The sequence below is a fragment of the Pongo abelii genome, chromosome 2 (genome assembly GCF_028885655.2).
Source record: "Pongo abelii isolate AG06213 chromosome 2, NHGRI_mPonAbe1-v2.0_pri, whole genome shotgun sequence".
Classification (NCBI taxonomy): Eukaryota; Metazoa; Chordata; class Mammalia; order Primates; family Hominidae; genus Pongo; species Pongo abelii.
In genome coordinates this window covers 129046249-129063204 of record NC_085928.1, presented here as the reverse complement: position 1 = coordinate 129063204, position 16956 = coordinate 129046249, and the positions used below count along the sequence as shown (strand labels likewise).

The following is a 16956-nucleotide window of genomic DNA, read 5'->3' as shown; positions in this document are numbered from 1 at the left end:
TGGCACTCCTGAAAGCATTATAGCTTAGGAACATAGATTTAGGGGCCATCAGTGTGAATGGAATAAGCTCTGGGCACAGATGAGGTTACTTGAGGGGACCATATAAGGTAGAGAAAAGAGTGCTGAGAAATGAATCTGACAAATGCCAACTGAAAAGAAACCATTTTCCGAAGGAGACAGGCAAGAGTGTCTGGGTAAATGAAGCTGTGTGCCGTGGGGAGCCAAGTAAGAGGAAAGTAGTAGAGACCTGAGTTTATCAGAACAGAAGAGAAAGCCTACTCTGGTGTCAAAATTCACCTACGCTTCAAATATTAGCTCTGCACAGAGAACTCTCCAATCTCTAACTCTAGCTCTTTAGGCTCATTTTCCAAGCTCTAGTAAGAATGAGGCTATATTCCCACCTACTTGTTGGACACATCTAAATGTATACTTTCTGGATTGTAAAAATCAACCTGTCCAAAAACATTAGCCTCTTTAAGACCAACATGCACCCTGTTTCCTCAGCTCTGAACATTTTTTCTGATGTTTCCTTCTTCTCGCTAACTCTGGTCAACCTGCTTGAGGTTAGGTCAATGCCATTTTTTTTTTTAAATCCTCAATAGCACCTATCAGTGCCAATGACATAGGATGTGCTTAGTAGTTTAAGGACAAAAACAAGTAAATAGTAAAAGATGACAGAGTACTTTGTAAGCCAAACAGACCCTTTCCCACTCTAAGTCTTCTTTAATGGATTATGATATAGAACTAAAGTTTATCCTTTAAAGTTGATATACTTATGGTTGGGTTTTTGGAGGTTTTTGTTTTGTTTTGTTTTGGCTTCCAAGATTTTTATTTTTATTTATTTATTTTTTTTGAGACGGAGTCTCACTCTGTCAACCAGGCTGGAGTGCAGTGGCGCAAACTCGGCTCACTGCAAGCTCCGCCTCCCAGGTTCGCACCATTCTCCTGCCCCAGCCTCCCAAGTAGCTGTGATACAGGCGCCCGCCACCACGCCCAGATAATTCTTTGTATTTTTTAGTAGAGACGGGGTTTCACCATGTTTGCCAGGATGGTCTCGATCTCCTGACCTCGTGATCTGCCCACCTCGGCCTCCCAAAGTGCTGGGATTACGCCTGGCCGGCTTCCAAGATTTTAACTTAGAAGGCAGCTGAGTGGAGTGTTTCTATTTCTCACTTTAAAAGCTGAATTAAGTAGCTCTTTACAATATGTGATCCTTTACCAATATGTTTTCCTTCTATAGATCAACTGCTGTCATAGAAGGATTTCCTATTACCATTGAAATATATTTTGAATAAAACAAAGCATGATTTAAACACGCATTAAAATTTTTTAAATTATACATATATTTCATTATAGGAGTCTATCAATGACAAGAGGTATGTCATACCTTCTTCTTCTTCAGCAACTTTTTGCTGGCATCTGCCTTCATAGCTGTAATTTCAGGAATTATTCTTCTGCCATAAGGTGAGGGCATTGTCTCTTCCAACTGGAGTTTCTTCACCTTAGGTTTGCCAACTTTACCTTTAATTGCTTTTCCAGACATTCCAGCCAGAATATCTTCTCGTTCTTGAGATTCCACTTTCTAAAGTATAATTATAAGGCAGAAGGAACATAACTTCTTAGAAAAGATAATCACTACTTCATTAAATATTGAAACAAATGTTATTCACTCAGTAAAGAATAAAGCTTTCCTTTTAACTTATCTAATTCAAGATTAAATAATGGAAAAAAAATAAAGAATTCTAAATCAGAAGACCTGGATTGTAATCCCAATTCATCTAACTAGTTTCCTATTTGTAATATGAGGGGGGCAATAGTGACTAAATGACCTAAGAAGTCTCTGCCAATTCTCGGATCCCATGATATATTATGGAATCAAGACCTCTGATAACCTAGTATCATCAAAATCCTAGCAAATCATATACAAAGGCAGTTCTGCTAGTAAGTATGAAGCTATTTTTTTCTATTGCTTTAGTCGTAATAGAAAATATGAAAAAAACCTCCTAAATGTAAATTAAAGTCAGAAAGTATGAGAAGTTAAAAGTGCCAATATAGTTAGATTGAACATAGGCGGGTCTATGTAATGATAAATTAGGACATAATCATGATTAATATCCTAGATTTTGCATTTACCAGAATTATTCCTTAAAATAGGCTTTGAAAGGCACAAGGAAAAAATGACATTTTAGAGATTTTTTTAAAAGATCTTTGTAGCACAACAATTTAATAGAAATTACCCAAGCTTTGAAATCAGATAGTTCTAGATTTCAACTGCACTTCCACTTACTAGTTATGTATCCTCAGGAAATAACAGAGACCAGTTGCAGTGGCTCACACCTGTAATCCCAGCACTTTGTGAGGCTGAGGTAGGTGGATCACTTGAGCCCAGGAGTTTGACACCAGCCTAGGCAACATAACAAAACCTCATCTCTACACAAAAATACAAAAATTAGCCAGATGTGGTGGCACACATGTCCCAGCTACTCAGGAGGCTAAGGTAGGAGGACTGCTTGAGCCCAAGTGGTTGAGGCTGCAATGAGCCATGATTGTGCCACTGCACTCCAGCCTGGGTAACAGAGCAAGACCCTGTCTCAAAAAAACAAAATAAAACAAAACAAAAAAGCCAGATAATTTATAGAGCATCCACCATGTGCTAGGCATTTAAAAAATCTGGTGATCCCCATTTTATAGATGAGGAAAGTGGGTGTCTGAGAGGATGATTAATTCTATAATGATATAATTCCTAAGAAAGTGACTTAACCTCTCCAAGCTTCAGGATCCTTATCTGTATAATACAGGTTAATGATAACCTCATTCATTTGAGGTTGTGGTGAGGGTCACTCTAAGCATTACATAGAAGGTTGTGCCAGTGTACAATAGATATTCAATTAATGTTATCATTAGACTTTAAATGATACAGAGAGACATGAAATTTAAGTCTAAATCTTTTTAAATGTTAAAAATAAATACATCCAGAATTTAAATAAGTTGTTTGGACCTATTTCATTAATTGCCAAATAATAAAATATGATAAATTAAAAGTGAAAGAGTATTTTTTGCTAGGGTTGTTTTGAATGACGACTTTTCAATAGTGAGGAAATGTACAGGCATAACCACAAAAGTTTCCTGTGTTTCACTATATTAGTGATCAAATTTAAAGCAATATCAGGATATCAATAATATTAGGAATAATTTTTCTTTTAATATATGATGGCTTCATTTTTAATGAATAATTTTTAAATAAATTATAACTCAGCAGGAAAAAATGTGCAAAAAAACTAATTAATGATCAATATACGGAAAGCACAAAACAAGGAAGACTCACATTGCAGCACCTGAAAGATCATTGAGGGAGCCTAGAAAAATAGCACTAAAAAATTCTAAATTATTTTAGGCAGCTAATTTACCACACTTGTTCTTAAGAGTTCTAATTCTGACTTAGACCATTGAGGTAAAAGTAGAGCACGTAGACAATAAATCAATAAAGCAACTTTAAAAAAAAAAGTAATATGAGTAATAAATGGTATTTTACATTTTGCTACTCAAAAATCAGATATTCATAATGCTACCATTAATTCTAATATTTTAAGTGGGCAATTTTAGAAAAGGTGTGCTTTTTACATCTTATCTCTACTTTTTTTATTTTTTAAATTAGAATTCTACTTGGAAAAAACTATGTTATAACAATCAAATATTGAAATATCTGTTATAAATATAAAGAGACTATCATTCTACTCCTAAAATCAAAGTACTTACATTCAATTATACACATATATTAGCCCTACCTCTTTCCAGGAAAACATTAAACTGAATCAATTATTTAATCTAAAAATCAGTTAAAAATTTTTAACTAATTGAAAGCAGATTTAATTTATCCTAAATTTCAGTTTCATAGCATTTAAATTCCTCCATACAAGAAGTTCTTTATAACTTCACATAACTAGAAGCTTAATCCTAACTCAACTTATAAACACATTAACCTTCACAGAGTTAAAGAAAACTTTAAGATCACTTAAAAGAATTTCATTCTTGTTCATAAACATTACTTTTCCAAATAAATTTTAATAGAGACTTAACCTACATCCAATTCTTCAACAAATGCTGCTAAATCTTCTTTCCAAAGATCTGAAGGAGATTTTCTTTTAAGATCATTGACATCTCGCCCCTACAATAAAAAAAGTACAGTTTAAACATTCAATAGTTTTAAAACGTATGAAGAATAAATCAAAATACTTATTTTTGGAAAAAGAAAAAGATACAGATAACACTGAAATAGTCTCAAACTATTTAACCCACAAAAGTTCATACTTTTGCATCTCTCTGTTTAATCAGTTCTTCAACTTTTTCTTTAGTAAGAGACCACAGAGACATATTTAAAATATAATTAAAATCTGGGCCTGAAGGAGTTCCTGAATCGGAGGAACTATCATCATGCTGGTTTTGTGTTTCATCCTCTTCTGCTGCCTGTAAAAAATAACAAACTGTATATTAAAGTCTTGTATAGTATCAAATTAATGTTGAATTTTATTGAATAATTAGTTTAAAATTCTACAAGTGCTACACTATAACTGCTACATCTTCAGGATGGTGGGGTTATTTTGGATTACCTATAAAAATATATTTCCTTATAAAAAGTTTAAAATTTTCTAAAGACGCACAATAAGATCTTCAGAAGGAATGGTATACACTATCCCTATTTATCCAGGAATCTGATGAAAAATTAACTGATTTCCTCAGGTACTAAGTAACAAAATGAGAGGATACCACATTTTAAAGTTAATAGAGTAGAATTAATGTTTTACACTGCATCTTGTCAGATTTTTATACTGGTGAGTGAATGAACAATCTGAAATACAAAATAAATACCAGTTATGAAAATTATTTTACAGTTATAATAAATATGTTAAGGTACATTCACTCACTGAGGGTGAATTCTTAATAAAACTTCTCTAAAGCCAGAATATTCATGTCAGGACTCAGAGAAAGTCCACTTAAGAATTTAAGAGTTGGTGAGTTAGAGTAAGAATTTCGTCAGGGTTTTGCTGAAATTTTATTCATCAGGCCCTTGTCTATAGAAACAGCTGCAACAAAAAAATTATTTTGTGCTAATATTAAATTTCAAAATACAATGAATTTAATAAAAGTTATTTTAGGTGATATCACCTTTAAATTTTTTAAAATAACAATAGCCATTAAATAAAATTTTATCTAAGTTGTTTAACTTAAAATGACTGAGTTAACCATGACACTCCATAAAGCAAAAAGTTTACTTTTGGTAACCAAAAGAGGAAAAAAAAAAAAAGCTTTATAACTAAAATTTGTAAGCAAAACAATGTATATACACAAAGTACAGTTTAGGTGTACTTCAGAAATAAGATAAAAATTAAAATTGCAAAGCAAGATGCTTCATTATATAAACAAAAACTATAAATTTGATTAAGCCACATTAGCCAAATAAAGAATGCTATTATTGAGTTGATAGATGATTAATAAGTACCTAGATAACTTACAACAAATAATTCTACACTTTTGAAAAATTCTTCATGAAACAGCTTGTTTCTATGGAGTATTCAGGTTGTTAGACAACTATAAAAATATCACTAGGATGCAACAAAATCCTGTTTAGACCCACATTTAGTGGGTCTAGTCTATTAGATCTAGGTTTTGACTACACCCAAAGTATCGTTAAGAAGTGTTCTATGAATATGTGTATCTATCACTGTTAACAGAAATATGACTAAGAACACTTCCAGAAGTTAAAAAAAAATAAACTTTGCAAGTTTGAATGACAAAATTCCATTATGCTTTATAAAAAACTTTAATCTTCTAATTAGCTACTTTATAATTCTCTTTTCTCCAACTCTGTATAATAGGACACTCTTGTAAGAGCAGTTCCTTTTGTTACCTGAACTCTCCAAAATGTACACATGGCCAAGATGCTGAAAAAATTCTGATGGTGGTAATGCAATAACTGAAATCAAGCTAGGCTTTATGCATAAATTCTACTTTCACCAGAAGGACATTCTGACACTGTAGAAATCTTTATCTTTTAAGACTAAGCATTAAAAATTCACCAGCTTACTAGTTACTTTTTTTAAAAAAAACATATAGTTTAAACCAACGGTGATACAGAAGGGCAAGTGTTGTAGAAACCATAATTTGGGGTTCAATAAAACACATTAAGAGGAAAACAAAGGGCTTCTATCATCTTAATTCTGAATGCGCCCATCTTGTCCTACCGAATTTTCTTCAAATAATGAATAAGCCTATTATCTTAATATGTAATTGCTATTCTATATAACTTAGTCTAATTTTACTCACTTTGATATATGGCTTTTATTGACTTCAAACTGAAAAATGTAAACAAAAGCAATATTTTAATGTAGTTTGATAAAAAATATAAAAACATTATGATTGAGAACTCAAGTACAGGGAAGTTTAAAGGTTCAAGTTATGTCACATAATTATAACTATGTTTTAAAGATGTTAATGTTATCAGACTCATATATGCACAAAATAATCTAATATCCAAAAAATTAATCATTCAACTTTTCTTCCCCTTCTGTAATAAATTTCTGTTCTCAATCACAATGCTGTACTGTTGTTTAAATTTTTCTTTTAGTTATACAAAACATCAAAAAGCTAATTGAGGGGAATCTCGAAGTTTCAATATCCCATTCATTTAACTATTATTACTATTTTGTGATCTGCAATGGGCAACTTACTTAATAAAACATCAGACTTTTAATCTGAAGTTCCAGGGTTTAAATCTCTGGCTAAAAATCTAAGCATGAGGCAGAGCTTGGTGTTTGATAAATACTGTCCATAATAATTAACATTTTGTCTCTTGTCTTCCCAGTATTAACCAAAACCAGATCAAGTGAGTGGTGACTGGATGCCATACTGTGAACATAGGCTGATTCTGGGTGTGACCAGTCTGATTCCCAGATAATACACATGTACCTCACAAAAACCACCACCACAACACCTTTCAATGGCAGACTCAGGAAAAAAGGTCAAGGAGACTGAGCTACCTTCTCACACCTGGAGTCATTTCTCCAGGCTCTGGTTGAATCACACTGGCCAAGTGCTTTGTGGTGGGTGTGTACTATAAATTCCTGTACTGTATCTATTCTGTGGATAAACAGAAGACTTTAAACAGACAACTCAGCACCTTTAGTAGTACTAAATTTAAAATTTAGGGGTTGAATTTTTGTTTGTTTTGGAAGTTCCTTTTAAAAGCTTCTCTGAATGTCTTTTTCTGCAAATGATTACCTTTTCTTGTGCTTCTTTCCAGGCTTTCACTGGGTCAGATTCATAACCTCTCTGGACTAACATTTGAATCAAATCTTTCTTTGACCTATTCTCTATGTGAGGGAAAAATAAAGTTAGGATCAAGATAAGAGATTCAATTTGTATTTGCTTATATTCTACTGATAAAAATGTCTTCTATTAATAAAGTTTTTTTTCCATTTTAACTAATGTTCAAATTTTTAAAGGTTGTATCTTACCTATAGTAATTTTCCCTTGTATCTTCTCTAAAATGAAACGGGCTTGATTGTTAAGCTTTGTAGATTCTGCTCCCAACATTCCCACAAGCCACTCCTTACGTAAACCGTAATAACTTAATCGTAAATCGAAGAATTCTTTCAGAATGTCTTGCACAGTTTCATATTTCTTCAGACATCCCATATGATCAAAGAGTACCTAAGCGAAACACATATATTTTGCAGATCATATAGATCTGTACTGGTATTTTAACTTATATAACATCTACAATATTTAAAATAACCATAATATATAACCATAATGCATGTGTGTGAACACAGACTACCCCTAAAAACCATTAAACAGAACTAAGACTATTAAGCACATTTCTGTAAATATTTCTTTGGTGACTACAAGCCGATAAATTCAATTCTCACAACAACAAAAGTATTTAGGAATAATTTTGAAAGACAAAAATAGGCCTTAAAAAAAGGGCTCTTAAAGTAGCCATAAAACCACCTACAAAAATGATTTTTCCCCAAACTGAAAACATACATATTCTATTGCTAAGTTTAAAAATGTTAAAGTTTTTCCTCCCCCATATATTCTGTGTATTCACATTTGTCCCCTTTCTCTCTCTCTTTTATATCTACTTGTGCTATAATCCAGTCACCCAAACTCCTCTCTATCCTTTTTCTTTCTTCCATCAGCCTTTCTCAGCGGATTATGGCACTTTTTCTCAGCCACTGTACTACTGCTGAACTTTTTTTACCTTTTTAGATCTAAAAGCTAATTTGGAATCGAACTTGAATCACCCACTTAGTTTCTACCTTCCTCCCCAGTTGTACAAATAAAGATAAATGTGCAAGTTTAATAAAGCAGATTAGAGTTGAGTACTCTACAGTTAAAATGCTAATAGAGATGGCCATAAAGTACACAAAGGCCCTGCAATAACCACTCTCATAACGTTTAGTCAATGTGTGTTAAGATGTGTGTATCCTGTGTATTCAAGCCCAGATGCATAAACACAGAGTTGAGAGTAAGGGTAGTGGACAATACTAGAAGAAATGTGCCCCTAGAATCTTCAGCAAATCTGCAGGATTTAAAAAAAAAAAAAAAAAATGCCTTCAGGCTTACTATAGCCACTCCCATCATGAAACCAATTATAATAATCCGACTTATACCATGCAAGAAAGATTAAATTAACAGTAAATCTAATAAATTACCATGGAATTACAAGTAAGAGTAGTTTGAAGTTTAAAAACTTTATGCAGTCCAGCAGCTTCTGCTTGTGCTAGTTTCTCTTCAGTCATTTTCACCACAAATTTCACAGTTGTGTCAGTATGATATTCTTTATAATCAGAAATTAACGCTGGTGTTTTGTCTGTTCCATTTAGCATAGGTTCTAAAACCTGTTCTTTATATACCTATAAAAGATTTAAAAATTAGTGATTCTTTTCATGACACACTCTCATGTTCTCATACTACAAGTCATACAGTCTTTTGAAAATTCTCAACTCTCATGGGGAATTAAAAAGGAAACCTCGATCTCTATCATCTCCTATCCAATCAGTATAGAAGGCAATATATAGGGATCTCAGTGGTGGGAAAAGACATGAGAAGTAATGGTGCTGACCCACTCATACTCTAAAGGGCAAGATAAAGGCTGACTATGAAAAGGATGACATCAACTAGAACTGACAAGAGATGACATGCATGCTTTTAGATTTGTAAAGCTGATACTGACATGAATTTACTGACCATATTTACAAGAATTAAAAACACTGTCATATTCTACTCCTTTCATTTTAAGATAAATACAAAGATAATAGTCTATAAAAGCCTTATCTAACATAAGTCATACTACGCTACTTAGATATAAATACTATTTAAATATTCAAAGCACAAATTCAACTGAAGGGTAAAAGAAGGTACAGGAATTTTTTAACACTACGCACGCTTAGGACCAACAATGGTGGAATCATCCTTACCAGAAAAAATTGCTTAATACACTGCCCTTCCCTCAGGCAGATCACATATTTACACTGACCTGTGTCCAAGTTCTAACTGGAAGCTCTGTAATTTCTACTGTGTTTCTGTCCACTACAAATATTTCACCACTGACTGCATACTGGTTTTGACCAAGTTCTTGAATCGTGCCTTTAAAGTTTTTGTAGTTTGGAAGCTGTAGACAAAAAGGTAAATAGCATTGACTTCTCTCTTGAGTACCAGTACCATGACAGATTAACACAACTGAAACAGAATTTCTCATCCTCAACTGTCCCTTTCCAACTGATCAGTTGAGCTTGAATGCATAGCTTCTGTTAATACAACCTGAACATCCTCCAATCTCAAAATGTTAGTATCATCTTTCCTAGTCTTCCTAAAACAGTACTTTCTTTCAGCCTACTTCCCCTACACCTGCTTCTCCCCTAGATCAATATCCTTTAAATTCAAACTCCTTGGGCCTTACATTGAAAGCATTCCATAGTCTGGACCCAATCTGGCTTTCAATTTTTTCTCTAATGATTTGTCTTACAAAACCGCTACTCTTCTCCCATATTTTGTTTTGACTGTTTTGAATATTCTCACTTTCACTCTATCCACAAGTCCTGACACACATTCAGGCCCAACCCCATTCCATTCATCATTCATCTACATAAATCTTACTCATCCTTCCCAACTGAATTACAAGTCCTCTCTCCCTCTTCTAAGTTTTTGTTTGTTTTGAGACAGGGTCTCCACTTTGTCACCCAGGCTGGAGTGCAGTGGCGCGATATCAGCTCACTGCAGCCTCAACCACCTGGGCTCAAGCAATCCTCCCACCTCAGCCTCCCGAGTAGCTGGGGTTACAGGTGCGTGCCACCATATCCAGCTAATTTTTGTATTTTCGTAGAGACAGGGTTTTGCCATGTTGCCCAGGCTGGTCTTGAACTCCTGAGCTAGTGACCTGCCCAGCTCAGCCTCCCAAAGTGCTGGGATTACAGACAAGAGTCACTGCACCTGGCCTATTCTAAAATTCTTATTCATTATTATCATTAAGAAATTGAGTATATAGGCCGGGCACAGTGGCTCATGCCTGTAATCCCAGCACTTTGGGAGGCCAAAGCAGGCGGATCACTTGAGGCCAGGAGTTTGAGACCAGCTCGGCCAACACAGTGAAACCCCGTCTCTACTAAAAATACAAAAATTAGACGGGCGTGGTGGCGCACACCTGTGGCCCCATCTACTCAGGAGGCTGAGGCAGCAGAATCGCTTGAACCTGGGAGACAGAGGTTGCAGTGACCCAAGATCGCACGACTGTACTACAGCCTGGGTGACAGAGTGAGACTCTGTCTCAAAAAAAAAAAAAATTGAGCATATAGCATAGGACATTTCTTCTGGCATACCAAGCAACTATCAATATCGTTTGTCACTGTTAAACTTCAAGCCTTGATGCTTCGATGTCTTGTCTTGACAACTGTTTAACTTTTCAAAGACAAAAACCATAGCTCTTTATCTCACCACTTAGCACAGTTTCATACACATCATAGGCACATAGGAACCATGTATTGATCAAATACACTATCTTAATAATCTAAAATCCATTAAAAAATCCAAAACCATTTCAGTAAAACACTATCATTAAAAATTTGATGCTTATGTTAGAAATATTTTAAAGTACTTTAAAGTATTTAAGAGAAAAAGCACATATGTCTTATTGCTAAAGAATAACTTTCATTTTAAAATACAAAAATGAAATAAAACTTGGAAAAATACATCAAAATATTGTCTCTATATTGTGGGTTTATGGATTTTTTTCCTCTTTGCTTATCTATATTTTCTACAATAAGCATTATCATTTTGGTAATAAAAATACACTTTTCTCCAGGTAATTTTAAATCATGGGGAGGAAGGAAGGACATTTTTCTTGGAGGAGGTCTGAGCAGAGTGAATGATACAAGAAAAGAACAAACATTAAAAAAAAAAAAAAAATGGGGATTTTTTTTTTTTTTTTTTTTGGAGACGGAGTCTCATTCTGTTCCCCAGGCTGGAGTACAGTGGCGCAATCTCGGCTCACTGCAACCTCCACCTCCTGGGTTCAAGCGATTCTCCTGCCTCAGCCTCCCAAGTAGCTGGGATTACAGGTGCCCTCCAGCACGCCCGGCTAATTTTTGTATTTTCAGTAGAGACAGGGTTCCACCTGGTTTGGCCAGGCTGGCCTAGAACTCCTGACCTCAGGTGATCCACCCACCTCGGCCTCCAAAGTGCTGGGATTACAGGCGTGAGCTCGAGTAACACCTAATTTTTTTTGTATATTTAGTAGAGACGGGGTTTCTCCATGTTGGTCAGTCTGGTCTCGAACTCTTGACCTCAGGTGATCCACATGCGTCGGCCTCCCAAAGTGCTGGGATTACAGGTGTGAGCCACCACGCCCAGCCTTGAGGATATATTAAAATATATACAAGCTAGTTTGTTTTTTGTCTTTTTACAAATGGTACACTAATGAATACAATGTGTTTTTATTAAGCATCCTTACAAACTAATAAGTGGTAGTTTGAGAACAGAAACAAGGTTACACATAATTTTATCAGAAAAGGATTGTTTTCTATTAATATATGGTTTAGAGGTTTGAAAACCTGGAATATGAGGTGTTTCTAAATTTAAATAAACAGTTTCTCCCCATGAAACTTACCTCCAAAACTCATTCCAAAGTTCATACTTTTTACTGTAGGCACATATCAAATTATACCCTAATTAGGTCTTTATGGTCTACAGTATGTTCTAAAATAAGTGTTCCATTACTTTTCTAAAATGACTGGACTTTGTAGTTTACACATTATCATTTGTTAAATAAACAATAAGTTCCAAATAATTACCATGGGATGAGGATCCAGGCCATCTAGCATTCGTCTGACATTGTTCACAATTTCCCTAGCATCATAGTTGGGTAGTTTACAAGCCCATCCAGTACCAATGCCCTCAGCACCATTTATTAAAACCATGGGAATTATAGGAATATACCACTCAGGCTCTACACGTTGATTATCATCATAAAGGAACTTAAGGAGGTTGTCATCCACAGCAGGAAAAAGTAGCCTTGCTAAAGAGCTAATGAAAACAAAAAGAAGCAAATGAAAAAATGTGACGGCTTTGGGAAAGAAAACTTTATACATAATTAAAAACTTCACACTGCAAAAACAAATCTTTTAAAGAGAATGCATTTTTAATAATTTTGACTACATCTGCTTAACAATAAAATTTGCCTAACTGTATTATTCAAATGCATCTTTCTCTCAGTTACAAGCCCAGAATAAAACAGTCCTATTTTACTTATGTACTTACCTACCTGATTTAATATTGATAACTTTTTAAGAATTTCCTATTACTCTAAATAAAGTACATAACCCATCTTCAGCCTAAAGAGTAAAGTTGGTGAGAAAAACATCCTTAATTCACTAGGACTGATTTCACCAACAATTCATAAAAATTAAGGTCAATAGACTTCATTCTATTTGTGGTCAAATAACTTGGAATATTCACCTTCTAAGTAGAATAACCAGACAATCACATCTCTCCACAGCTATAATTCCATCAAACATTTAGTTAGTTGGTTCCAAATCAAATCAAACTTTATACCATTATATCAGCAAATATTTACCTTAACATTGTGAAAATATAACGAGGACTTGCAGCATCTTTGCCACCATGAAGCCGAGTTCCAAACTGACCAATAGGCTGAAGCAAGTTAATGTTGTTACTTCCCACAAAGTTCTGAGCCAAATTCACAATAGTCATCATCAATGCTTGCTACACAACAGAAGAAGGCAGAACATAACATTAATATTCTAAATTTTCTATAATTACTCCCGAACTTGAATTAAAATCCAAGTGAAGAATAAAGGCTTTAGAATCTCACTAATCTTTATATTCTTCTCTTAATTCTTTTACATTTCCAAAGACTTTACTAAAGGAAAAATACTATGCATAATTATCATTCTTCAAGACAATAATTACAGTTCTCAATTGATTCCAATCTTAATGCTTACTTCTCCATGATGATAAGCCGACATCTCAGCAACAGAGCCAGCCAACTGGGCAACTTTTACTTCACGTTTATCATTCCTCTTGAAACAGGTAAATAAAACTTTCCGCTGGCCAGGTTTAAAGCCTATTTTTAAAAGAGCTCTTTTAAAATGTTACTTCAAGATATAGTTGTAACAATTCAGGGGAATAAAGCAAAGATACAATTTGCTTTTCAAGAATACCAGTAAAATTGTTACTTGAGATTCTGTAACAAAGTGAGTACATACTAACACGTTTGTTTTTTTTCCCAGAAAGCCATCTGCAGGTATATACTAAGATGTTTTATGCCATCTCCATCTACTCCAAAAGTGAACTGCCAACTGAAAGACAACATTCTGGCCTTAAAGAATCACCTAGTGGCACCAAACTCCTTTAACAGTAGTTTCCAAACACTCAAACAACCAAAACGCCATTTGTAGCAAACTAAATTGCCAGCATGCCATCAAGGAGCCTGAAATCTATTCTAAGTATCCCACATCAGGAAAACCCTTATAAAAAGCGGTTTATTGTGGTAGTGAAGAATAAAGGATTTAGAATCTCACTAATCTGTATATTCTTCTCAACTTGGCCATTTACCATGTGACTAAGCAAATAACTAGTAAGTCTGTATCCTCATCCAAGTAATAGAAATAATTACTTTCCTAATATAGTTATCATAAGGATTGCATGAAACAATGTGAGCAAATCACTCTGTTCCCTTACCATTCTTCTTGCTCTAGCCCAAGCTTGTCCAACCCGTGGCCCGCGGGCTGCATGTGGCCCAACACAAATTTGTCAATTTTCTTAAAACATCATGAGGTTTTTGTTTTGTTTTGTTTTGTTTTTTTTTTGGTGATTATTTTTGTTTTTTGTTTGTTTTTGTTTTAAGCTCATCAGCTATCGTTAGTGTTAGTGTATTTTACATGTGGCCCAAGACAATTCTTCCTCTTCCAATGTGGCCCAGGGAAGCCAAAAGATTAGACACCCCTGCTCTAGGCCAATAAGCACAGTAACAATCTTTTCAGTATATGCTATCATTGTAATCATACTGGACCCAGAGTATGTAAAAACATGAGGATGATAAAATATGGCAACTGCTTTAAGAATTTTGTAATCTAATTCCAGAGGCAAAATGAACAAAGGTAAAATAAGAGGTACATAATAATTGGCATAGAAGTTTAGGTATCTAAGACCAAGTTAGAGTAGAATTGCTAGGAAGGCTTCATAGAAGAAAGGCAATTTGTGGCTAGAACTTGAGGGATAGGTAGAATCATCCGCTGTTACCAGAAAAGCCAAGCAATACCAAGATCAACAAACTTGATAAAGGTTATGAGAAAAAAAAAAAGTTCTAGATAGAAGATCAAAATCTGCTTCAACTAACAAGAAATAGTTTCTAAATTTTTTTCAAATTAGAAATAGTTCCTAAATTTTTTTCAGGTTAAGTTAAAGCATTAGGCTTTGGGTAATATGGAATAAAAGTTTTTTTAAATTTAATCTCTGATAAATATTTTAGAAATTATCTAAGTTCCATCTTACTTTTTATTTTAGAAAATCTGCAGACAACTTGGGCAAAAGCTTTAAGACTTTTAAAGTTAATTTTCCTGAAAAACTCAGAAAGGGTTTAAAAGTTTCAAATTAAGGAATATTAAAGATTTCAGCACTATGAAAACATGTAACAAAAACAAAATCAAAAAGGCCTTAAATTCCTCTGAATAAGTTCTTCATATACAAGATTTCAAGTAAGAATTTTAATATGTATCATAAGGATGACTTAAAGTACATGAAATTAAACTGTAGTAAATAACATATAAAAATGAGGTTTTTAAATAAACATTACTCACCATCAACAAGAGATGGTATAGATCTTTCATTGTCTGAGTTTGAGAAGAGAATCAATTCCTTGTTGATGAAATCATTATAAGTCAAATGCTTTGTTGCAGTACCATATAAAAATTGCTAAGAGAAAAGTTATATAGCAATATTATCATTATTACTGCATGAATTCTAGTCTCTCTCTCCTTCTTCCCCCAGGTCACCACTCTTTAAGACTAACCTCTGGTAAGCCATGTAGCCTACGCTGTCTCCGGTCTTCCATAAAATTTGTTAACCATTCTTTTCTGTCATCAATCTTCTTCTTACTAAATGCCTGAAAGATTCCAGGTAATGATTTTGCATATTAAAAATAAAATAAATTTCATTACAAAATTAAAATGTATAAGTGGCCAATAACTAATTCTTAATTTCTGGAAAATTAGGTTATTTTACAACATTTTAATCAAAAACACATTTAAACTAAGGTCTTTCAATTAAAGAAGTTTATACAAGCACAGCATCATCTGGGGGAAAAATTAAAATTAACTAGCTTGAGCATTCAAAAGAGACTTATCATAGGGAACCAGGACTGGGAGGAAAGGAAAAGAAGGTAGGGGGATGGCTAACAAAAGCTTTTAAAAAATTAACTTAATTACCAAGGTAATGGCAGCATCATCTTCAGGACCAGCATATCTAAACAAGATGCGATGCCTTTCCATATCAGCAAAATATTCCTTTGCCTCTTTAGCTGTACTAGTACCCAATCCTGCACAATTTTAAAAATAAAAGTGAGTCATGAATATCAATGTCTGTTTAAAACCATCAAGTGAAAAGCTGGTGGAAAAGTTGTAATAGATGGATCAAGCTGGCAACACCTATACTAACTGATCAAACTTAATAGGCAATTAAAGACAAAGTAGACATCAGATGCTTCCTGATGAAAGCACACAACGCTACCTATGAAATGTTTTTGCCAAACAAATGTAACCCAAATCTGATCACGCCTCTGATTTAACCATCAGTTAACAGAAAATAACAGCAAAGGAAAATACTATGTATTAAATGTAACTAGAGGAATATAATTAACAAAATCCAGAATGTGGAATATTACACAGAACAAACAACCCAACTTCTTTAACAAATAAATTACAAGGAAAAAATATAAAAAGAGAAATGCCATATTAATAAACTTATCAAGCAAATGCAATGTGTGGACCTTACTTGGATCCCGACTTTGGAAAAAAACAAACAAACTCAGGCCAAGCATGGTGGCTCATGCCTGTAATCCCAGTACTTTGGGAGGCTGAGGTGGGAGGATCACTTAAGGCCAGGACTTCTAGACCACCCTGGCCAACATGGCAAAACCCCGCCCCTACTACAAATAGCCAGGTGTGGTGGCACATGCCTGTAATCCCAGCTACTTGGGTGGCTGAAGCATGAGAATCACTTAAACGCATGAGGAAGAGAGCCGAGATGCCACCACTGCACTCCAGCCTGGGCAATAGAGCAAGACTCTATCTCAAAAAAAATAAAAACAACAACAAAAAAAACAAATAAAAATAAAAATAAAAAACTCTAAAAATAAACAATTTTAATACAGTCCAGGGGAAT

General features: G+C 34.2%; 1 protein-coding gene across 2 annotated transcripts in view; it reads right to left on the bottom strand.

Annotated features, from left to right (window-relative positions):
* Positions 1-16956, bottom strand: part of TOP2B (DNA topoisomerase II beta) — a 66775-nt gene that overhangs the window by 13157 nt on the left and 36662 nt on the right. For both annotated transcript variants that reach the window (XM_009239267.4, NM_001133714.1), the window contains 13 exon segments: positions 16002-16111; positions 15587-15679; positions 15375-15489; positions 13518-13639; positions 13130-13278; positions 12348-12579; positions 9539-9673; positions 8715-8915; positions 7512-7707; positions 7276-7367; positions 4309-4464; positions 4082-4165; positions 1388-1582 (listed from right to left, as the gene is read on the bottom strand). In XM_009239267.4, coding sequence (XP_009237542.1) covers positions 1388-1582; positions 4082-4165; positions 4309-4464; positions 7276-7367; positions 7512-7707; positions 8715-8915; positions 9539-9673; positions 12348-12579; positions 13130-13278; positions 13518-13639; positions 15375-15489; positions 15587-15679; positions 16002-16111 — 1880 coding nt within the window.